General features: G+C 36.1%; 1 protein-coding gene across 2 annotated transcripts in view; it reads left to right on the forward strand.

Moving 5' to 3' along the window:
* The window catches only part of LOC150095583 (rho family-interacting cell polarization regulator 2-like), a 327,613-nt gene that overhangs the window by 274,351 nt on the left and 28,140 nt on the right, over positions 1–25,122 (forward strand). For both annotated transcript variants that reach the window (XM_090410002.1, XM_090410003.1), the window contains 2 exons: positions 10,735–10,778; positions 20,825–20,908. In XM_090410002.1, coding sequence (XP_090266128.1) covers positions 10,735–10,778; positions 20,825–20,908 — 128 coding nt within the window. The remainder of the gene's footprint in view (positions 1–10,734; positions 10,779–20,824; positions 20,909–25,122) is intronic.

Here is a 25,122-nt window from a genome sequence, read left to right on the forward strand (position 1 = left end):
TTAATGACCTAGTTTTAGTAAACATTTATCCCAAAACTTTGTTTCCTTTCAGTACACACTAAATGGTATATTACTTACTTTCCAAGTCTGGAACACCAATCATATCCTATCCCTCCAAAAAACAACGGCTTGTATCGCCTTGTCATTGACCGTCAGAATGTCATCCATGGAGCACACATCAGTTAGATTTTGGGCAACATAAAAGATGTTCATCAGTTTGGGCATCTCCGCAGTCACAGCTGTCATCATCTGCATAACCCCATTTCATCAGATTACTTCTGCATTTGGACACTCCCACTCTAAGATGGTTCAGAGTCCTCCAGGTGCTGTAGGGTAGGTGATATCCCGTGGTTAACTCTTCCTTAATTATGGGGACTTCTTGAAGTTGAACCGATTCCCTCCATAGAACAAGGCATCTCTCTTCAGGTTTATGGATCAATGGTTTAGTTCTTTGCATGAAACTATGCCTCAATTTGAGTCGAGAGGCCATGATGATATGGCCATATTGGGTGTCTTTCGTCCGTCATCTGCTTTTTTCTCTCCATCTCGCCAGCCACTTGACGTCTTATGTCTAGTGGCGCTATGCCTGCTAAGGAATACAGCTTGTTGACTGGGGTTGGTCTTAGGCATTCGGTTACGATCCTAGTGGTATCATTTAAAGCTACATTCACTTGTTTCTCATGGACAGATGTTTCCCACGCTGGGGTAGCTTACTCCTCTGCAGCAAAACACAATGCCAAAGCCGTTGAACAAAGTACCTCTGGTTGAGCTCCCCACGTCGTGCCGGTCATTTTTCTTATGATGTTATTTCTTGCATAGATTTTTTCCTTTTAGTTCATGGCAATGCATCTTATACAACAAGGTACAATCCAGCTTAACTCCAAGATATTTGGAGTTGCTGCAGTGTTCAAGGCGTTTTCCTCTCCAGACAATGTTTAACTGACATTTTGCTTCCCTATTGCACAGATGGAAAGCACAAACCTGAGTCTTGTTTGGGTTAGGTTTCAGGCAATTGGTCTCAGTAGGAGAGTATTTCTAATTCAACCTGTTCTCAACTTCTTCAAAACTCCTTGCTTGACTGCATATAGCTGTGTCGTCAGCATAGATAAACCTCCTCACTTGTGTGTGTGTGTGTGTGTGTGTGTGTGTGTGTGTGTGTTGGCTGATCGTTAGTATAAATATTGTAGAGCATCGGGGCCAATACGCTACCTTGAGGTAAACCATTCTTCTGGTTTCTCCATCTGCTCTTCTTTTCTTGCAAAGTTACGTAGAATCGTCAATTCTGGAGCATGGTTTTAACTACATTCATGAGGTGAAAATCTTTCGTTCTTGAGTACAGCTTGACCAACAGTTTCTTATGGTTAACAGTGTCATATGCCACTGAAAAATCAATAAAAGCTGCTCCAGTCACAAGCTTCTTCTCATAGCCATCTTCAGTGTGCTGCGCGAGATTCAGAATTTGGCCACGGCAAGACTTTCCGGGACGGAAACCAGCTTACTTGGGTATAAGTTTCTTGTCAATGTTTGCTGCTATTCTTTCCAGAATCATTCAAAACTTTATACAAGTGGCAGAGGAGAGAAACAGGGCGGAAATTCTTCGACTCTGTAGGTTCCTTTCCTGGTTTTAAGTAAAGCTACCACTTGAGCTTTCCTCCATAATTTGGGCAACTGTAGAGATTCTATGCACTTATTCATCAATTTCACCAGCTGTTGGATGGTTACTGGACCAAAACGCTTTATCTGTTCTGTCCGAATGTCATCCGGGTCAGCAGCTCTATTCTCTTTCAGGTGACATATAGCTTTTCTTAGTTCTTCTTCAGAGAACGGAGAGGCTAATAAATTAGTCTCAGCTTCTTTGATGCGCTTAAGATTGGTTTTTGGTATCTTCTTGTCTGTCCTGCCATTCAATAATAGCTGGTGAGCAATCTGGTTTGGCGTGACCTCTGTTACGTAAACTGGAGTTTTAGATGGGTCGTTGCTTAAATTCTTCACCAATTTCCATGCTCGTCTGCTGTTCTGTTTCATATCCAAATCCTGCAGTAGCTTCATCCATCTCTTCTTTCTACCATCCGTGAGTTTGTCCAGTTTTTTTGCCTGCCTCAATTGTGTCTACAGCGAAAGGATCCTCGGCATATCTGATTTTATATTCTTTTAGTTGTTCCATCTGATCTCCATTAAGCCCAGCAATGTGTTGAGTTCTGCACCCTTGTGGTATGTGCCATCGAGATACTATTTTGATAGTTTTCACAAACTCTTCATAGTTACTTGGATCCGCTTCAAGAGTGTTTACTGTCTGATCAAGTTCCTTCGCAAATCCATCCCATCTTGCTTTTTTAAAATTAAACCATTGCTTAAAAGGTACTATCTCTGGATTGATAATGGCTCTGACTTCACAAGTGACAGGTCTATGCTGTCACTTGTGAAGTCAGAGCCGTTATCAATTCTTGATATTGGTTCTTCTACTATCTTCGTCGCTTGCATGGCTACTTGTTCACTGATAAAGATGTTGTCTAGATTATAGCCTCTTCTTCACCTTCCACTATTGAATGATGGTCTTAACTTGGGGTCGTGGATCAGCTTCAGTCCTTCTCTCTCAGCACCATTCCTGTCAGTTCAGTTTGTAGCCCCATGTTAAACTCGGACAATTAAAGTCTCCAAGTATTATTTTAAACCTTCTGGGCGTTAAAGTTGGCAGGTTCTTTGAAGACGAAATCTTCATTAGGTGGCTTATATACCGATGTGATTGTGCAGGACTTGATCTTGATGGTTAATATCTCTGTATTATTATGGGATGTCATATGTATAGATTTGATATCCAAGTCTGGTTTAGCAAATATAACACTACCGTATTGCTCATGTGGTCTCTCAGCTACTAATTTCATACCATGAATTTTTGGTCTACTGCTATTTACTTCTTGGTGTGTCTCCTGGATAACTAAAACATCACATTTGCCTGTATCACACATGTCTGCTAATAAAACTTCCTTTTGGGATGAGAGTCCTTCAATATTTATTGGAGTCGTCTTAAAAGCTGGCCTTGAAGAAGGCTGATTTATAGTTCGCATGATTATTCTGGTAGCTACATTTTAACAGCCGTTGAATTTCAGCATTGCCCAGGGTATGCCCAAGTGTGAATTCTGAGTGATCGCCTTTATATATTACACAATCTATGAGGAGGCTCTTCAATGTACCCCAATGGTATATTAAAATAACATGAAAAATCAAACCTGCCTAAAAACTTTTTTTTTGTCATATTTGTTTTTAAAAAAATATATATACATACATACATATATATATATATATATATATATATATATATATATATATATATATATATATATATATTTAATCTTATTTCTATTCTGCCAGCATTTTCATATCTCCTGAACTGGAAATCTTTGTTGTTGTCTGGAGAAATATAGGTCAGGTTGAAATATGATAATCAGCTTTTGAAAATTATTATACTGCTATCATCATTATATCACTGTGGCCAACCTCATTTGTTTAACAAGGATTTTCCTTCTTCTTTTTCCTTCCCACACAAAATGTTTGTTCATTAACATCATTAGTTTTGGCACAATTTGCATTCCTTGCATATCTCTTGGAAATTTTCTAGTGAGGTTCTGTCACTGCTTATTTCAGTTTGCAGTCTTTCAAAGTAATTACTCCAGACATCTAGGATATCCTTATCTGAAGTTTTTGTCACTTTTACCATCTTTGATTCCTTTTACAGTACTCTTTCCTCCATTTCTAAGCTTCTTCAATAGCCTCCAGAACATTTTGCCTTCTTCCTGATATTTATTTTCCATACTCTTAACAAAGTCTTCCCATGACTTTTGTTTACTACTTTTACACATAACTTAGCTCTCATACATTTTTCTGTGTATTCTTTTAGTGCATCTGCCGACTTATTTGCTAGGAACTTTTGGTATGCTTTCTTCTTTTCCATGACTGCTTTTTTAACTTCTTGTGTCTACCATGGTGTTCTTATTTTTCTATCCTTGCAGACAACTTCACTACATACCTCCCTAGCTAAATTAATCAATGTCTTCTTCATAGTTTGCTATTAAGACTCCAAGGTTAGGTTCTTGGTTTCTATTAGTTTCATTTTTTTTTCCCAATAATGCTTGTATATTTGATCTATAATTTACTTGTAAAAACTACTCAACTTAATTCTTTTTAGAACTTTCTTACATACTGTTCTTTTCCATGTGATATAGATTTTTATCCTTAGTACTAAGTAATGATCACTTACAATTTCAAATCCTCTGTACATTCTTGCATCCTAATTGAGCATAATGATATCACTCTCAACAGTGACGTAGTCAACGAGGCTTTTCTTATTTCTTGTGTCTTCTCTCCGTGTGAACTTGTGCACATCTTTATGTTGAATGGTGTTAGTAATGACCAAGGACCACTTTTTCTGTTTTCTTTATGTCAGCTGGCTGTTCGAATGACTCAAAAAATTTCTCCACTTCTTCCTTAAAAGAATCTCCTGTGGGACCATAGGCACAAATAAGTTTCTTTGTCCAAGTCCCTATTTTGAAGTTTGTCCATATAACTCTACTTGAAACTGCCTTCCAATTAAGAAGTTTTTCTTCATGTTTGGTATTAAATGTTATCACTACTTCTTGCTTTCCTTGATCATTATTTCCCCAAAATAACATTCTATACCTATTATTTTGTAAGATCTCATCTGTTTTTTGTCTTCTTTGTCTCAGTAATGCTAATTATGTCCACATGGTACTTTCCAATTCTTCTTCAAGTTTGATTTCCTTTCCATTAATATTTCTTATATTGATGGTTCCTATCTTCAGTTCTTCTGATGTTGGGTTCATTCTTTTTCTTCTAGATGTTGAGTTGAAGCATGTTCCAGTAACTGACTTTTCACTGTTTGCTCTAGTTCTCTGACAAAAACTGCGGGGGCCTTGTTTAACCAGGTGACCCCAAGCTGGCATGAAATCTCAGCCCAAATTGCCAGCCCATCCTTGTTTGTTCAGTACCTAGTAGGTGCCTACTAATGGGGCACACTACATGAAAGTGAGGATTGAACATTTAGTCAGAAGTCCCAGTTGGTTTTGCACATTCCTGAAAGGCAATGTGGAGGTCTCCTCCCAGTAATTTGGCTTTTGCTTTCCATTTTTAAAGTTTGCAGCTGCAAAACAGCACTGTTATCCAAGTAAAAGGATTGTGAATGGATCCTGGCCATTGCTTATTATATTTAAATTTCTCATATTAACATTACAAATAATACATTTAGCTAGAGGAGGGAGATTCTTCCAGTTTCTAGAGAATTCTCTATTGGGCCCTGGAGACAGAATCAGAACATGAGTGTATTCATTCACCTTGTGTTTAGTAGGAGTATTAAACACAATGCAATGAGAACAGAAATGTGTTGTTTTGGATTTGCTGCCAAAGCATATAAGATGATGCCAGTGTGTTATGTCTGTAAGTTGTGTGTGTTTTCCTGACCAGTAAAATCAGAGTTTATGGGAGTTAAAAACCAGCCACTACCACCATATGAGACCACAAAATAAATCGTTATCATATTCTTGATATGTACCCTCAAGGGGTGTGCAAGATAACATAATAGTACTCTATAAAAAGTTTGCATTATTACTAACTTCCTGTTCACAACATTTCAGTCTTCTAAGGCCCTTCTTACTGCAAGCTCACCTAAATCTTGGTTTTCATCTGGATCTTTTTTTCCTGCCATCAGACGCCTTTTCTGTTTAAATGATCATACTGAGATTAGCACTGTTTACACATTCCTGAATGCTAACAATGTCAAGTTCCTTCCTAATATCTTCATTTTTAATATGATTCTGCCAGTAATGTCATCTGTTCACTAATTTTTCTCAGAACACTGATATCTGTGATCTTGAGTCTTTGATCAACCATTCTAGCCTTGCTCTCAGATCCATAAATTAAAATTGGTTTGAACTTTCCACATTTCAGATTTTTGATGGCTTTTTCCACCTCAAGTATCATGTACTCTTGATTGCATTCTTCTTGAATATTTCCTACTATCACTCCTTGTTTCATATAGCCATCATTCAAAATGATTACTCCAGGCATCTAGAATATCTTTAAATAAAATAAATATTTATTTGGCTGCTAATATTTTATTAGATTTCAACTAACATCTTCAGGACACTGTGGTTTATCACAGTATGTGTGTGCAGTAGACAATATTATTATTATTACGTGACACCTCCAGGGAGTCCAATGGCTCATCGAGGGAGGACAACTACTCTACATCTCTCTCTTTCTCTCTGTCTCCACCACTCATTCGACCAACTACAACTAACTGCAACTACACCAATGCCATCTACAATCTGCCACCACCACTAGTATTTCCACAGACAATCACAAACATCTATGCCCACTGTGGGATTCGAAACTGCCTTTTGGCTAGAGAGCGGATATGCTAACCGCTCAGCCAACCAGACCGGCAAAAAATTACAATGGTTGTAAGAAAATAACTCATCCTATTTTTTTCGGCAATCTTTAATATTGGATAAAAAGTTTATGCAGTAAAAGCTCTAAAGTTAGAGTTGATCTTAAAATGACTCTCCCAAATTTGTGGCAAATTCATACAGCCATGCTTAAAATATAGTCTTTCCAACACATAACTGCTTCTGCATACCACTGGTTTTTCCTGTGTGATAGAAAGTACAAAGTATGGTCTTAACTTGATCATAGCCATGGTGGTAATTGTATGTTGTGTTCTCTGAGATATATAATCATTTCTTTCTGTTTGTCCTTAGCAGGTTTGGTTTACAAACAAAGGACACTTTATATACTCCTGAACGTGTTAAAGGATGAAGGATGCTACTTTCATATGTAGTGTGAATATGGTGGAGATCATATTTATCATCATCATCGTCATCAAATTCCTGCCATGTACCCTCAAGAGGTGTACAGGATATGACAGTACTACATGAAAAAATTACATCATTACTAACTTCCTATCTACAATTTTCCTCCAAATCAGTCTGTTACTTGTCAAGACTCCAACATTATCAGATCTTATATTTCTATTGTCTAAGGCACTTTGTACTGTATCAATCCACCTATATCTTGGTCTTCCTCTGGGTCGTTTTCCTGCCAACCTCACAGAGAACACTTGTTTTGCTAATCTTTCCTCTCTCATTCTATTTAAGTGACCATACCACCTGAGATTAGCTCTGCTAACGCATTCCTGGATGCTGACAATGTCAAGTTCTTTCCTAATATCCTCATTTTTAATATGATATTGCCATTGATGCCATCTGTTCACACCTCTAATCTTTCTCAGGACTCTCATATCTGTGGTCTCTAGTCTTTGGTCAAGTGTTTTACTTCTGACCCAGCTCTCAGATCCATAAGTTAAAACTGGTTTGAACACTGTCTTGTATACAGCTAATTTAGTGTCCCGACTAATTTCTTTCTTATTCCATATGAATTTATTCAGTTGACTTCCCACCATACCAGCTTTGCTGATTCTGTTGTCTATTTCTATATTTAATTTACCATCTTCAGTAAAAATCGTGCCTAAGTAGCTGAAATGTTTTACTTGTTCCACAGGTTCTCCATTCACAACACAGTTGACATTTTCAAAGATTCTGCCTATTTTCATTGTCTTTGTCTTTTTATTGCTGACCTTCATACCATATCTAATACAACAGCTATTCAATTTAGTCAGAGAATCTTGCAGACTTGTAGCAGATTTATTTAGAAGTATAACATCATCCGCATAAAGCAAAGAGCTGACATTAACATCTCCAATTTTGATATCAGGTTTAATACCACATTCCTTCATAATGTGATCCATATAGATAATGAATAACAGAGGGGATAATGTACTTCCTTCAATTCTAACTGCTGACTTACAACTCAAATAAAGACTAAGTATTGCTTGATATAATGTCCCATTGACAGCATATAACTGTAGCGTACTGAATAACTTCTCTCTTGGTACCTTGTCATGTGCCTTTTCCAAATCGTCAAAACTTAAATACAGATCTTTGTTATATTCCCATGCTTTCTCGACTATTTGTCGTAAAGTGAAAATCTGATAGTGACAGCCTCTATTTGGTCTGAATCCACCTTGTTCTTCACCAAGCTTTTCTTCCACAATTCTTCTCAACCGTTTCTCAAGTATACTTGCATAGATCTTGCCAGGAACTTTCAGTAAGAAAATACCACTGAAATTCTCACAATCAGTTTTATTTCCCTTTTTTATATATGGGTACTATGAGAGCTCTACTCCAATCATCGGGAATTCGTCCCTCTGTCCAGGCTTTCTGAACTATGCAGTGCAGCCACTGTAAGACTTTTATACTACCATATTTCAGCATTTCTGGTCGAATATCATCTACTCCTGCTGCCTTTCCACATTTCAAGCCTTTGATGGCTTTTCTACTTCAAGTATGGATATGTATGCCTGACTGCATGCCTGGTCGGTGTTTTTAACCACTGTGCTGTCACATCACTGCTTGTTTCATTTAGCAGTTTTTCAAAGTAATTACTCCATACTTCAAGGATATCTTTTTCTCCTGTTTTCATGTCACCTTTATCATCTCTAATTCCTTTTACAGCACTCTTTCCTCCATTCCTAAGCTTCTTGAACAACCTCCAGAATATTTTGCCACCTTCTTGATATTTATTTTCTATATTCTTGCCAAAGTCCTCCCATGACTTTTGTTTAGCTAGTTTTACACACTGTTTAGCTTTCTTACATTTGTCTCTGTATTCTGTAAGAGTAAAAGCTAACTTATTTGCCAGGAACTTTTGATATGCTTTCTTCTTTTCCTTCACTCTTCTTTAACTTCCTGTGTCCACCAGGGAGTTCTGATTTTTTTATCCTTGCACACACCCTCACCACATGCCTCTCTGGCAGAATCAGTCGGGGCTTTCTTCAAGGCCTGCCGCTGAATCTCCAAGGTTTGATTCCTGTTCTCAAACTTTTTCATTTTTTCTTCAATAATCTTTGCGTATTTTAGTCTACAATTCACATCTGAGAGCTGCTCAACTTTTATTCGCTTTAAAACTTTCTTACATCTTATTCTTTTCAATATGAAATTCAATTTTATCCTGCTCAAGACTAAATTGTGATCACTTCCAATTTCAAATAACCAACACTCATTGGAAGGTCACAAAACCTATAACAGGTCAGCACCATGTGTGGGCAAGAAGATAAGAAGAAAGGAGGAATGTGAGGTATACATTTTCTTTTCTTTTTTTTTAAACAACTGAAAGTTGATTCTTTCAGGAAGGTAAAGTGGGAGAGGCTGTTCTCCAAAGAACAGAAGTAGATGGAATGAAAGAGGAGGTAATGAAATTGGTCCACTGAATTTCAAGATGAACTGTATAAGGGTGTTGGCTAGCAGTTGCTCTTGTTCTAATGATTCTGGAGAAAAGTGGAGAAATAATAATGACTAACAATATTTTGGCATCACAGTTGGTACTAAGCTGTGAATTTTAATAAAACTTGAATACTGATTTTTTTTAATCAAATCTAATTCAGACCATATTTTTCAAAATTATAATTTGTGCTGATAATTTGCTATTATTATGCTTTAAAAAAAAATAAAATAAAATAAAAATTGTGACTTCCTATAATTAGGTGGTCTTCTTTCTAATAAAATGGAGATTTGTGCTTTAACATGTCAGGCAAGAACTTGCTTGACCATTTATCTGTTCTTTCTGCATCAGTTGGGTACATTTTTGCAAGTTGCTCAGCATATATAGTAATGCCAGTTTCTTGTCGTTTTATTCGTAAAATTAGTGTTGGTGAACTGTTTTAATGATATAGAAAATCTTAAATGCAATGCCATCTCGTTTCAAGTAAAATATATATATAAAAATTTGTTGTACATATATCATTTGGTTTCTGTGCTTATTGAAGTATTCTTCCCTTATATATTATTTTGAAATAGGTTATTAAGACACTGTGCTGTGTTTAGTACTATAATAAAACTTTGTTTTATTGTGGCATTTTGTTTTGTTTTGCCTACCTTGCTTATGTGTAATGGGAAGGAGGATGCTTTATGAAACTTTTACATGTGCAGTATGGTGTCTGTGTGTGGTGGGGAGGGTTCACTATACAGGATCAGTTTCATTACAGTATTAAACTACCGATGTATATAGGTGCTATTTGTTATTGGTTAATTATTTATATTTCACCATGGATCTCTTTTCTTCTTCTCATAAGTTTTTTTTTCAAACTATGGTTATCATAAATATGTGAACATGCATGTCTAGAGATTATGGGATGACAACATGTGATTAGTTCTGTCCCAGTAACTTATCTCATTGGACCAAATAATACCACACCTGTAAATTGAATTTATTTCTCTCCTAGTGAGAGTATTTCTGTTCATGCATGTTCTTTCCCTCCTTAAATGCACCACTCACACATAATTCTTGTAGTTTTTAATAATTTAAATTTGCCAACCAAATATAGAATTTCCTTTAATTTGGTTTCTAATATATCCTAAAACAAACAGATTCTTTCTCACTTCTACATAGTTTTGATTCCTGTGGAAATATGCTATGATTTGTGACATGCCTACCTGATGCACAAACAGGAAAAAGGAGAAAATTTCTCCTGGACAATTTGTCCCTGCCCACTGTGAATGTGTTAAGTCACTTCCGCTCATCTTCTAATTTTTCATGCTGCATTTACAGATATAACTATCTCTTAAAATGTAATAATCCATTTTTTTTTGTTTTTGTTTTTGTATATAGAAGTATACTTGCAAGATACTGCCAACAGCTCCAGAAGAGAAGAGGTAAAGGAATAAACTATTATTAAAGTGTCTTGTTCATAAAATATTCTTTAAAATAGGATACATTTTTTAAATAGCTTTTAACACTTGATTGTGACTGTACTCATCTGTGAGATGAATACGATTGTTATATATTTAATTTTATTTTTTCCTCTGGCTTCTTTTTTGGCTGTTTTGTGAACTAAGTCCTTGGCACCCTCAAAAAATTATGATAACTTGTTTTTGAGCTTGTGACATCTCTGTCTTGTGTATGTTGGGGGAGGGTGGGGGTGAGCCAAGTATCATTCATGGAGGAGGTTTAGAAATGACTACTTTGCTGACCTTCTTATTAGTGATTGGTTGTGTTGCTATGGTATTCCTTAAATTTCAGAGAAGCGTTTGTATTCTCAACTTTTCAAACAATAGCAACAGCCAGTTAGCTGATTGTCAGTTAAAGCTAGTCTCATATCTCAATTATGGCTGACTTCATAATAGTATTACATTGAAGGAAAGAAATACATAAAAATAGTAAATACAGTAATACCCTGTCTTACGATGCTGCCCTTTACTACAATCCACTCATACTGTGCTTTTCAATTATGACTAATGCCCATTACAATCTGTTCCAAATATGCTGGGCAGGAGGGCAGCTGTAGAACGTATGTTCTACTATTTCCAATCAGTAATAGATGTCACAGATTGGATCTCCGGTGTTAAACCTCCATTCGAATGGTATTGACTGGAAGGTGACCATATGCAATTCTCCAAGCCAGATCCCTCCTGTTGGAGTATCCTTGGAACTTCAATAAGTTATGAAACAATGTGTTGTTGTCAGTACTCAACAGCAGAAGTTCGCAGTGAAAGAGATTAAAGATTTCTTTACACCAGATTTTACTTTTTAATAGAAAGAATATCAGTGCCAGAATGTTGTAGCAGTTCTTAGAGTTAAGCACAGAATGTTGTAGTATTCAGGAACAATCTTAGCTTTTGAACCTTTAGAATCATTTACTCCAAACAGGGAAAGATGAAAACCAGGTAGTACAGGAGAAGGTCTGCAGTATTCTGTGGATTTTTGAAACTGTATTGCTTAAATAGCAGAATTTTAAGATTGGAAGCCTTAAATCCTCCATGCTTCTTTGATAGTTGAAGAAATTCCTTTTTAACTTCTTGGTATTGGCTGGACCAACAAAATTGCACTGGCTTACTATATAATTTTCTTTTCTTAAGCGTCTGTGATGTCTATAATATTTATTATGTACAACTGAGTAGGAAATATCATGGATTTGAGTACTATGGCTTTAGAAGAAAAGGAAAGTGGTCCTATTTTCTAGTCTTCTAAGGTTTCAAAATTCTTGTATATAAGTTCGTGAACTGATAATATTGGGTAAATGGAGAAGGAAATTCCAAGTATAATTAGGGGTTCTCTCTTAGGGATTAGTCCAAAAGGAATTCCTCCAAGATTCCATTTTCCAAAAAACTTTTAATTTTGTCTCGTGCATTAGTAGTTAATGCACTGATATTGCTGAATTTTTCTGAAATACCAAAAAAGATATATATCGAATCATTAGCCTTCAAAGTGGCCAGTACATCATCAGCATATGCTAATATCTTATTTTCCTTCATAGTTGAAGGAACTGTTATTCCTCACACAGCATGTGCATTGTCGACTTCCTGAAAGAAAGGTTCAGCAACCAATGCAAAGAGCAATAGATGAAGAAGGCTACCTTGCTTGACTTCAATTTGAATTTTGACCGGGTCTTACAGGAACCCATTAACTAGGCAAGTAGTTGAATTAGCATAGGTTCTTTTGATAACGGATAGCAGCTGTTTACCTACACTGATTTGTTGGAGGATGTGGAACAGAAAGGGATGCTGGACATTATCAAATGCTTAAGTAAGGTGGAGTAGATCATATAGCAGAAACAGGTTAAATTCTACTGCTCGGCCTGGAACTCCATACACCTGTGTGCTTGTAAGTATGTATCTCATTCCCACTTTGAGCCTGTTATTGACAATCTGGAAAAATATCTTGTAATCAGTATTAGATAGAGAAATAAGTCTCTAGCTGCTGATTAAGGTGTGATCTCTATTAGGTTTTGGAATGAGGATGGTATAGCTTGCTACAAATTCACTTGGTATGTGTCTTGAACAGAGAAAAGAATTAAATAGTATAACTAGAAAAAAAAATCAGCTAATGGTTTTTATTCCCATATAGGGAGTAGGTGAGGCCATTTTAGCCCTATCTAACTTTTGGAGACTGAGTGGGCAATTTAATCTCCACTGGTACTGAATGAGAGATAGCTGGCTCAAGGCTATCACTAATTAAGCTGCACACAGTGAAGAGACGGCTCGACAAGTGGCGTCATGGTCTCGTGGTCCCTAACACGATATATTAAATGTCTGAAATAGTGTGGGTTCTACGGTCGATTTTCTTGAGCTTACAGGATGAAAAACCATTTCCTGGAGAAAAAACCTGCTTGCCCATGCCAGAGATCGACTAACTCGGGAACCGGTCGAAAAAAAGGCTTAGAAAATTTCCTCTAGTTGCCAACTAGATTTGAAACTAAGTCTTCCTTAATGCAGTCAACCACCATAGTGTGCAAATGCCATGTATAACTAGAATGGGAAGAATAAAATCCCAAGCCTTGCAGTAAAGTTCTATCTTTTCACCACCAGGTCCTGGGGATTTTCTTGTCTGGCATTCTCTATAGGCTGTGGTAACTTCAGAAGCTGTAATGGGTCTGTCAAACCCATCTTGGATATGACATCAAAACCATTTAAGTGCAGACCATCAGCATTATACAAATCATTCATTCCATCAAACTCAGAACATAGGTCCACAAAACCTACATCATTTTTTCTGCACAACCTGTATATTAATTCATTTGCTATCATCACCTTCCTTCTCGGTTCATGTCTATCATGAATCGAGTGTGGCAAGATACTTACAATCCTCACCTTCTCTTCTTGTTTGCTTCATCCACCAACTCCTTCACATCCTTCCTTGTAGAATACTTCTCACCTCTTAGGTCATTAGTGCCAACCAAGAGAATTTATTCTTTCATTTTATCTTTCTGCCTCCAGATAGCATCACTAATATTATTAATTTTTGTGCCAGGAAAATAGTTTTGTTACACTTTGTTAAGCACTTCTCCGATCATCATAGAATCTCCACAAAATTTTCTCCTTATTTTGTTTCTCTTAGTTATTCACATAATCTTGAACCTCCTGCTTCTTCCATTTCTTAACCCTGCTAATCTGTTGATGTTTCTGCCATTTTTTGATTTCGTACTTTCTCCTGTGAAGGATAACATGTAAATGTTATATTTCCTTATTTAGTTCCATTTTGTTCTCCTGTATTTCCCCCACTGCATGTCCAACATTAATTCCAAAATTAACTTTTTCCAGTCTACTCTGTACACTACTAACACTTGCTTCATTCTCTCCATCCACCTGGCACTAACTCTTAAAACATTTAATATACAGTTGTTCACCAGTTTTGCTCTCCTTCCATAAATCCTTTAGTTTTCACAATGAATACATCTCACACACACTGCACTGAACAAAATCATATAAATTCAATTCACCCAACAAAGACATCTTTGCAGCTATTGTTCTACTACTCGTAGGTGTTATACCAACAACAAATTTAAACAAAAATACACAGTTTACTTAAAACTAAATAACTCAGTCAATCACACACCCATACAAAACAATATACTACTAACCTATTATTATTATCTAAATTATGAAAAAATCACTTATCTTGCAGCAGCGATAATCACTAGCAGCATATAGAATGCATAACCATGTGGCAAACCTCTAAAATACAGGAATTTATTTGTGGAAACTGTTTACATAAAATGAATATAATATATAATCTCTGGAAATTAAAGAAGAGCGTGGTTAACAAAGGTGTCAGAACAAGGTTTTTTGTCTGGAGGGTGGTGAACGAGTGGAATTCATTGCCTGACTTACTTGTGAGCTCTTCGTCTGTAAATGAATTCAAGAAGAGATATGACAGATATTGTTTTGCTAGTTTGGGTCTCCCGCGATGAGTCTACTGACTCCATGGAGATACCCTTAATAATAATAATAATAATAATAATACTGAATTAACAAGATTAAAATGGCATAACCCTTAAAACTCCTTTGTACTTTCAAAGCTGTTTGGTATATGAAATAGTTTGCTTTGGACAGAGAATGGAAGGCTCAAGGTAGGTTGAGTCCTGGAACTCAACCCATCTTGAGAATGGAAAAGAAGATATATCAGATATATTATGAAATTGTTGGGTTGAAGCTAAATCATTTGAATTTTTCTGTTCTATAACAAAAACTGTTAGTCCTATGTAGTTATCAGTCTTATGTCTGTTGGTTACCAATTGCATATGTGTATATATATTTTTATATATACTGCCTCAACAGACACCATAGTGTGAGGAACAAGTAGCACCCACCTTAATAAGATGTAGAACCTCCTTTTGCTGTAATGAATTCAGAAATCTTACGGGTGTACTTTCCATGAGTGCACATTAGTGATCAATGGGAATTTTGGATCATCCTTCCTGTAGGCATACAATGAGGTCCTGAACTGTTGCGGGGAGGATGCCCCTTGACCTCACCCGATGCTCCAGTTCATCCCGCAGATGTTCAGTAGGGTTGAGATCAGGGCTATATGGAGACCAGTCAAGTGTGGTGAGGTTCATTTCCACAAACCACGCAGTTACAGCAGCTACTTTAAGACATGTTGCATTGTCTTGCTGAAATTGACAATGGTCATTTCCATAGAAACACCACAAAGTAGGAAATGTTGCATTGCCTAGAATGTTACCTCTTGGAGTTCATTGTTCATGGCACCACAAACAGAAGTCTGAGGCCAAACCAGGATAAACAGGACCATATTATCACACTGCCACCACACCTGTCCAGCTGCTAGGCAGAAGGTGTAGCGTGATTCATTGCTCTATAACAGCTTTCAAACTTCCACATCCCATTATACATGCGCTTTGCACCACTGAAGACAATGCTGTGTGTTGGTTTGGGTAATGTGGGGGCTTGCATATTGCAGTCATAAATGGAAAGCTATGTTGTGAGTGTCGATTCTGAATATTTATGTGCAGATTAGTATTAGTGTTCCAGTTGATACCTGGAACTTTACGTTCAACATTTCAAACAGTGAATGGTGGTTGTATATATTATCCTTTGTAGCACCCTATGGTCGCATTCGGTAAGTGTTGTGATTCATCCACTGTGAGTATCACTTGCAGTTGACTCCCTGCGCTTCCATCACAGTATGGTATCACTGATTATTAACCTGGGATGGCCTAATTTGTCAACAATTTTCTCAACAGATAGGCCTGCAGCGTGGCATCCTATCACAGTGCCTCTTTCAAACTCCATCAGTTCCCTTTTTTGTGGCCATTTCACCCAGACACAGTTGTACAGATTTGGGAGCATCATATTTCTCTAATTTATACCTGCTACAAGCACAACTTGTTACACTGGTAAGATGCACCTTGGCTGTGGGGGTGAGGGTATCCATTGACTTCTTTTCAGTCAGTGTATATTTTATATATATATATAAATAAATGAAAATGATCCAAATTGAAGCTAAACCATTTGTATTTTACTAATTCTATAATGACAATGTCTACCTTATGCAGTTGTCAGTTCATTATTTGGTGGCCTTTTGTACAGTTTCTTATTGAAATTCTGTTCCTGTGTATGCAAAATTTGGTGTATTGTGGAAATGACAAAGTTGAGCCTAAAACAAAATGAAAATACACTTTTTAAGGTTATCTTTTAAAATATAATCTCCAGTCAGTAGTGAAAGCATGATCTGAGCTGCTTAACTTTCAACACATGCTACTCCATGGTTTCTACCTGGCCTCTGTAGAGAATCTCAAATCCTCAAGAAAGGTTCAAAACAGTATTGCTAAGCTCATTAAACCTTAAATGCTGGTACCTATTTTCTATTAGGCTATGAGTTTTAATCCCAACATCTCTAAGTGGATGTTTGTGAAAGTCTTTAGGTAGTTCAGATTTTAATCTTCTTGCTTTTTTTTTTTTTTTTTTTTAGAAACCTGAAGCAGCTCAAAAAACATCCTTTATTTTGCAGTAAAGCAAGATTTATTTCTAGATTATCTAAATCTAAGCCCAGTGATTTCATGGATGGGATTCATGCTTTAAAAAAAAAAATAAATAATAATAATAATAAACATAGAATTGCATTCCCTCCAGGATCATTGATCATATCTGCAACTTGTCACAACATATAAAATCCAATTTTAACAATTTTTTTCTTTCTATCCATTCATGGTAATGTGCTATAGGTTGGACAACCTCTCCTATATAAATCCTATAGAATTATCATTGGGGTGCTTAAGGGTCAAAGCTGTATAACTGAGAGGAGACCTCCACATAGCCTTTAAAGGAATGTGGAGAACCAACCAGGGCTTCTGACCTAATGTCCAATCCTCACCTTCTCGTGGTGCACCCTGTTGGGCATCTACTTGGATACTGAATGAATGAGGATGAGCTGGCAATTTGGGATTTAGCCGACCAAATTGTATTCTTATTGGTTAAACCAAAATAAAAAATGATAGTACAACATGATATGAATCACGCTAATAAAATTTCATGCCATCTGGGGTGTCGCCCGGTTAAACAAGGCCTCCGTTGTTTTTACCAGAGAACCAGGGCGAACAGCGGAAAGTCAGCTACTGGAACAAACCTGAAAACACACCCCGACTCAACATCACCAGAGTTAAAGATCGGTACTATCAACATAAGAAGCCTGAATGGCAAAGAAATGGAGCTAGCTGAGGAATTAGATAAGTACCAGATCGACATTATAGGGGTGACTGAAACAAAAAAGACAAAAACTGGTGAGATCTTTCTGAGCAATAAATACAAAATGTTATATTCAGACAATGACAATCAAGGAAAAGAAGGAGTTGCCATAGTATTCAACACAAAATACGAGGCTAATCTTGAATGGCAGGCAGTTGCAAGTAGAGTAATGTGGGCAAATATGAGAATGGGGGACTGGACAATGAGACTTGTTTGTGCACAGAAGTTTCTACTAAGGTAGAAGTGGAGGAATTTTTTGAGGCTTTAAAAAAGCAACTGACACAATGAAAAAGAAAAGTTGGTCCTTGTTGCGGATCTAAATAGCAGAGTAGGAAATGATTGTGAGACATGCAAAAATATTTTGGGAAAATTTGGAGAAAAGAGCAAAGCTAATAATAATGGCAAATATCTGTTGAATTTCTGCTGAGGACATGGACTGGTTATTACTAACACCATGTTCCAACATAAAAATGTGCACAAATTCACATGGAGAGAAGAGGCAAGGAATAAGAAAAGTCTCATTGACTATGTTATTGTTGATAGTGATGTTTTCTTTCTGGTGCAGGACACCAGAATGTACAGAGGATTTGAAATTGAAAGTGATCACTATTTAGTCTTGAGCAGGATAAAATTAAATTTCATAGTGAAAAGAATAACATGTAAGAAAGTTTTAAAGCTAATAAAAGTTGAGCAGCTCTCAGATGTGAACTGTAGACTAAAATACACAAAGATTATTGAAGAAAAAATGAAAGAGTTTGAGAACAGGAATCGAACCTTGGAGATTCAGTGGCAAGCCTTGAAGAAAACTCTGATTGATTCAGCTAGTGAGGCATGTGGTGAAGTTGTCTGCAAGGATAGAAAAATCAGAACTCCATGGTGGACACCGGAAGTTAAAGAGGCAGTGAAGGAAAAGAAGAAAACATATCAAACGTTCCTGGCAAATAAGTCGGCTTGTGCTCTTAGAGAATACAGAGACAAATGCAAGAATGCTAAACAGTGTGTAAAACTAGCTAATCAAAAGTCATGGGAGGACTTTGGCAAGAATATAGAAAATAAATATCAAGAAGGTGGGAAAATATTCTGGAGGTTGTTCAAGAAGCTTAGGAATGGAGGAAAGAGTGCTGTAAAATTAGTTAGAGATGATAAAAGTGACACGAAAACGGGAGAAAAAGATCCTTGAAGTGTGGAGTAATTACTTTGAAAAACTGCTAAATGAAACAAGCAGTGATGTGACAGCACAGTGGTTAAAAACACCGACCAGGCATGCAGTCAGGCATACATATCCATACTTGAAGTAGAAAAGCCATCAAAGGCTTGAAATGTGGAAAGGCAGCAGGAGTAGATGATATTCGACCAGAAATGCTGAAATATGGTAGTATAAAAGTCTTACAGTGGCTGCACTGCATAGTTCAGAAAGCCTGGACAGAGGGACGAATTCCCGATGATTGGAGTAGAGCTCTCATAGTACCCATATATAAAAAAGGGAAATAAAACTGATTGTGAGAATTTCAGTGGTATTTTCTTACTGAAAGTTCCTGGCAAGATCTATGCAAGTATACTTGAGAAACGGTTGAGAAGAATTGTGGAAGAAAAGCTTGGTGAAGAACAAGGTGGATTCAGACCAAATAGAGGCTGTCACTATCAGATTTTCACTTTACGACAAATAGTCGAGAAAGCATGGGAATATAACAAAGATCTGTATTTAAGTTTTGACGATTTGGAAAAGGCACATGACAAGGTACCAAGAGAGAAGTTATTCAGTACGCTACAGTTATATGCTGTCAATGGGGCATTATATCAAGCAATACTTAGTCTTTATTTGAGTTGTAAGTCAGCAATTAGAATTGAAGGAAGTACAGGAAGATGGTTTAACATTAAATCTGGTGTCAGACAAGGATGTACATTATCCCCTCTGTTATTCATTATCTATATTGATCACATTATGAAGGAAAGTGGTATTAAACATGATATCAAAATTGGAGATGTTAATGTCAGCTCTTTGCTTTATGCAGATGATGTTATACTTCTAAATAAATCCACTACAAGTCTGCAAGATTCTCGGACTAAATTGAATAACTGTTGTAATAGATATGGTATGAAGGTCAGCAGTAAAAAGACAAAGACAATGAAAATAGGCAGAATCATTGAAAATGTCAACTGTGTTGTGAATGGAGAACCTGTGGAACAAGTAAAACATTTCAGCTAGTTAGGCACGATTTTTAGTGAAGATGGTAAATTAAATATAGAAATAGACAACAGAATCAGCAAAGTTAGTATGGTGGGAAGTCAATTGAATAAATTCATATGGAATGAGAGAGAAATTAGTCGGGACACTAAATTAGCTGTATACAAGACAGTGTTCAAACCAGTTTTAACTTATGGATCTGAGAGCTGGGTCAGAAGTAAAACACTTGACCAAAGACTAGAGACAGCAGATATGAGAGTCCTGAGAAAGATTATAGGCGTGAACAGATGGCATGAATGGCAATATCATATTAAAAACGAGGATAATAGAAAAGAACTTGACATTGTCAGCATCCAGGAATGCTTTAGCACAGCTAATCTCAGGTGGTATGGTCACTTAAACAGAATGGGCGAAGAAAGATTAGCAAAACAAGTGTTCTCTGTGAGGTTGGCAGCAAAACGATCCAGAGGAAGACCAATATATAGGTGGATTGATACGGTACAAAGTGCCTTAGACGATAGAAATATATGATCTAATAATGTTGGAGTCTTGACAAGTAACAGACTGATTTGGAGAAAAATTGTAGATAGGAACTTAGTAATGATGTAATTTTTTTCATGTAGTACTATCATATCCTGTACACCCCTTGAGGATACATGGCAGGAATTTGATGATGATGATGAGAATTATCATTTGGAAAGGAAAAAAAAAACTTTTTGCACGATTAAGAAACATGGATATTACATCCATCTCCATTTATTTCTCAATAAAATTTTGCTAAATCTTTATTCAGTCACTTTCTGAATATTAATTTTATATGTGTATGAAGAATCTGATTTAAGTTTTGTATAACTCAATTGAAAGGAAAATTGTAAATTATAATAATAATAAGTACTTCTGCAAAATGTTGCATGAAGTGTAACGTTTAAAAATAAAGATGTTAAACAGAAAACTTTATGCAAAATGAAACTGTATGGAACATACTATTTTATCATGATATTATATAATTGAAATAAACATATCTTGAATACAGGTTCAAACTGTCTATTTAGAAGGATTAGAGTCAGAAAATTCTCTTACTAGACAAGGATCATGTGCAGCTTTAGCAGTAATACAGGTCTGCATGTTTCTCTATTTTGCTCTTACTTTGTTTTATATATGGAAAATTCTAGGTGTGATAAAAGTAATGCCTGGCATTTATTTATTACTGTTAATCTACTACTAGTAAAAGTAACACAGGTTTTTCATTATTTTTTTTTTGCAAGTATTATCATAATAATTATGATTTTATCATAATTAATTTTCATTAATTCTTTAGAGGTGATACACCTCTGCTTTGAATGTATTGCTCATGATATTTCCTCCCTGCAACACACCTCTGTATATATATCATAAACAGTTATGCAAACCAGATGTGTCAGGGTGTATGAGAGCTTGGATGTATGCATGAAAATGATATCTAGAAGGTAATGTATGTGTGTGTGTGAGAGAGAGAGAGAATGGTGGTATGGTATGAGAGAGAGAGAGAATGGTAATATGGTAGGAGTAATTCCAAGAATTGTCATACTACTTTTGTCAGATTAGAAAAGTGGACTGCATGTAGGGTGGGGATTTAGTTGAGGAATGAATTCAGTCTGCTTATTTGAACTAGTCAGGTTTCAAAAGTTATCTTGAAACCAAATAAGCCAGAAGTATCAGAAATAACAGCAAAGCAATGAAATGCAGACGAATGTTTGCATTAGTAAGACCTGGTTAACAGAAATAAATATCCTTACAGCAATAGAACATTATGAGTATTCAGAACATCATGAGGATGCATGAGATAGGAAGGTTTGGAACGTATTGTTAATGCTTGCAGAGAAATTAAATTCAATCAGAGTAGAAATCATGAATGATGGTAGTAGTTCAAGTAACACAAGCAGCAAGTTTGAGACTGTTTGATGTGAGCTAAAGGTTACCAGCAAGATATCTAATTAAGGTGCTGCTGTAAACTGTAATCACTTAAATTATATATTCAGATAAACCTTATATAAGGATGCACGTATTGTCATAATTGGTAATTTCAATTACAGGGATGGATCTACATTGGAGGAAGAGGAAAGCATGCATGATGAGGGGAAGTCAATTTACAGAGTTACCAAAGAATAACTCTTAGCATCAGAGAATATTTCCATGAGTAAGGCGACTTATTCCTCCAACTGGTAACAATGGTCATACAGTTGTCTTGGGTAGTCTTTGCAATTCACGTAAAAGTTTTACCTAAGACTTAGAGGTATAAGGTAGATAATTATAGAAAAGATCGCTTGAAGCAGTGCCTTAGCCTGAGAAACTGTGTAGTAGAGAAATCAGCCATGCATAGGAAGTAGTCAAAGGATGTCAGAAAAATAAATTGCATGGGAGTTAAACGAATGACTAATTCGTTAAAGCAAGCACTGCCATTCCTGCTACAACCTGATTTGCTTTTTAGAGTCTTGATAGAGCTTAAAAAAGTTCCACATTTGATCTCTCTCTATTCCAATTTATATAACTTTTAATCATGGTACTAATACTAATGTACTACAGATTTACAACCTTTTGTGGGTAGGATGCATATTGTATATGTGTGTGTTTATAAAAGTGGATGAGTGATGATGGCTAGAAAATCACTATTGAAGATACATAAGGCAGAAACCAAATGTCTATGAGAGAATAATTAGAATGAACTGGGGAATGAGCACTCATCAGTTAACCAGATTGCTCTCTTCTGCATATCTGATACTGATAGGAAATGTATGGCCAAACTTGAAAGCAGTAGAAACAGTAGGATGGAAGAGCATTGGTGAGAAAAGTGAAATCGGACTCCAAAAAGAAGTTAGCTGAATAGGCCAAGGGAAATACAAGAGAACTTTTACACTAGCAAGTAAAAGGAATAAAAACTTTGGTGAGTGTAGATTGTAGGAAAGTGTCAGACCACTGGAAAGAACTGAGATAAGTGTTGAGCTTGATAAGTTGTCTTTCTGGTATATATATTCTAGGAAAATCCATTAAATTTCTGAATGCTGGAGGTAGGAGAGAACTGGAGAAAAGGAGTAATTGATGAGATTGAGTTATTAAAGCTATTTAGAGTTATATTCAAATACAGTAACTGAATTGGATAGGATGTCAGCATGGTTTCAACAATTAACAAGGTCCTGACCTGGTTGTTCAGCTTCAGTCTTGGCATGAGTGTGATTCCTGATAAACAACATATTTCCGGACAGCTCTTTGCAAAGGAGGAGAAAGTTCAGATCGCTATTCTTAGGTATTTTCCATAATGTAAAAACACATTTCCTAGGAAATGTATGCTGTTATTACATTATGGAGGGAGGTCACTACCCAGACCGGTTTCAGCCTTTTTTGAGGCTTCATCAGTGAGTAGCTAGACCATAATACCAAAGTGTATAGCGAAAAGAACTTATATACTCTGCTATACGAGTTTCCAAAGAGGTGCAACTATTAAGTTAGTTAAATATAAAGAGCTAATAAGCTTCATTTCGGTGATATAAACAATATTTTAAATTAAGGGGGGTATAAAATCCACATTGTTTCAAAACCGAATAAGAAACTCAAAGATTGGAATCAGAGAGTTTCATGCTGAATATAGTAAACTATAAAGTATCAGCGACACTAGTGTGAGCTAATGCAAGTGACCCTAGTACGTAGTACTATACCGGACAGCTCGTTGCAAAGGAAGGGAAAGTTCAGATCGCTATTCTTAGGTATTTTCCATAATGTAAAAACACATTTCCTAGGAAATGTATGTTGTTATTACATTATGGAGGGAGGTCACTACCCAGACCAGTTTCAGCCTTTTTTGAGGCTTCATCAGTGAGTAGCTAGACCATAATACCAAAGTGTATAGCGAAAAGAACGTATATACTCTGCTGTACGAGTTTCCAAAGCGGTGCAACCATTAAGTTACTTAAATATAAAGAAATATTGTTTGTTTATATCACCGAAATGAAGCTTATTAGCTCTTTATATTTAAGTAACTTAATGGTTGCACCTCTTTGGAAACTCGTATAGCAGAGTATATAAGTTCTTTTCACTATACACTTTGGTATTATGGTCTAGCTACTCACTGGTGAAGCCTCAAAAAAGGCTGAAACCGGTCTGGGTTGTGACCTCTCTCCATAATGTAATAACAGCATACATTTCGTAGGAAATGTGTTTTTACATTATGGAAAATACCTAAGAATAGCGATCTGAACTTTCCCCTCCTTTGCAACGAGCTGTCTGGTATAGTACTATGTACTAGGGTCACTTGCATTAGCTCACGCTAGTGTCGCCGATACTTTATAGTTTACTATATTCGGCATGAAACTCTCTGATTCCAATCTTTGAGTTTCTTATTCGGTTTTGAAACAATGTGGATTTTATATCCCCTTAATTTAAAATATTGTTTATATCGCCGAAATGAAGCTTAGCTCGTTATATTTAAGCAACATATTTCCATTATACAGAGAGGTGGAGTTTGATTGATGCAACCAGTTATGAACTGATCACCATCTCTGAAGTGCTTATTAAGGTACCCAAGAGGCTGGTTAGGGTCAGCATTCCAAAGTGCTTGAATAGCACTTCGTTCTTCTGTAGAGGTCAACATGACTTGGTTAAAAATAAGTCTCTAGTGTTCATCTCATGTTCTGTAATAGCATGACAGTAGAGTGTTATAAGGGGAATAGGTACACTACAATATTTTGGGTTTTGCCAAAGGTATTTGACAAGATTCCACTTGAAGGTTTTTATATAAACTTTAAGAAATGGGTATGCAAAGTAGAATTGTCTGACTGACAGCCACTAATCAGAAAATGCTGGCTGGGATTTTTTTTTTTTTTATTTATTTATTTACTTGAATGATTTTACTATAACGAATAGTGAGAGTTAACTCATCTTCATTTATGGCATGGAATAATAAATTTTTCTTAGAATTTATTTATAAGCGATTCATAGCAGTGGTAAAACAAATGTATTATTTTTGGAGATCTGTTTGCATATGGTGACATGAAACATTCCCTTATGTTGAATCATGATGAAGTTGATTAAGTTTCAACCAAAAAAAAATTTTTTTTTTAATAAATTTAGTAGAAATTTACATATAACACCATATTTAGTTGTTTACCAAACTACTGTAGCAAATTTTATACATTGGGATTAAAAAATATAAAAGTCATAAAATCGCATGCGAAGTGAAATGCCTGATTAATAGAAAAAAAGCAGAAGAAGTGGTTTGTGGGACTTCTTTATTTTGAAAACCTTGAATTATTTTACTAACACAATGTTCCAACATAAAAATGGGCACAAAAATCACACGGA

The sequence above is a fragment of the Typopeltis vanoorti genome, chromosome 20, assembly GCF_054136105.1.
Source record: "Typopeltis vanoorti isolate ZY-2024b chromosome 20, IOZ_Tvanoo_1.0, whole genome shotgun sequence".
Lineage (NCBI taxonomy): Eukaryota > Metazoa > Arthropoda > Arachnida > Uropygi > Thelyphonidae > Typopeltis > Typopeltis vanoorti.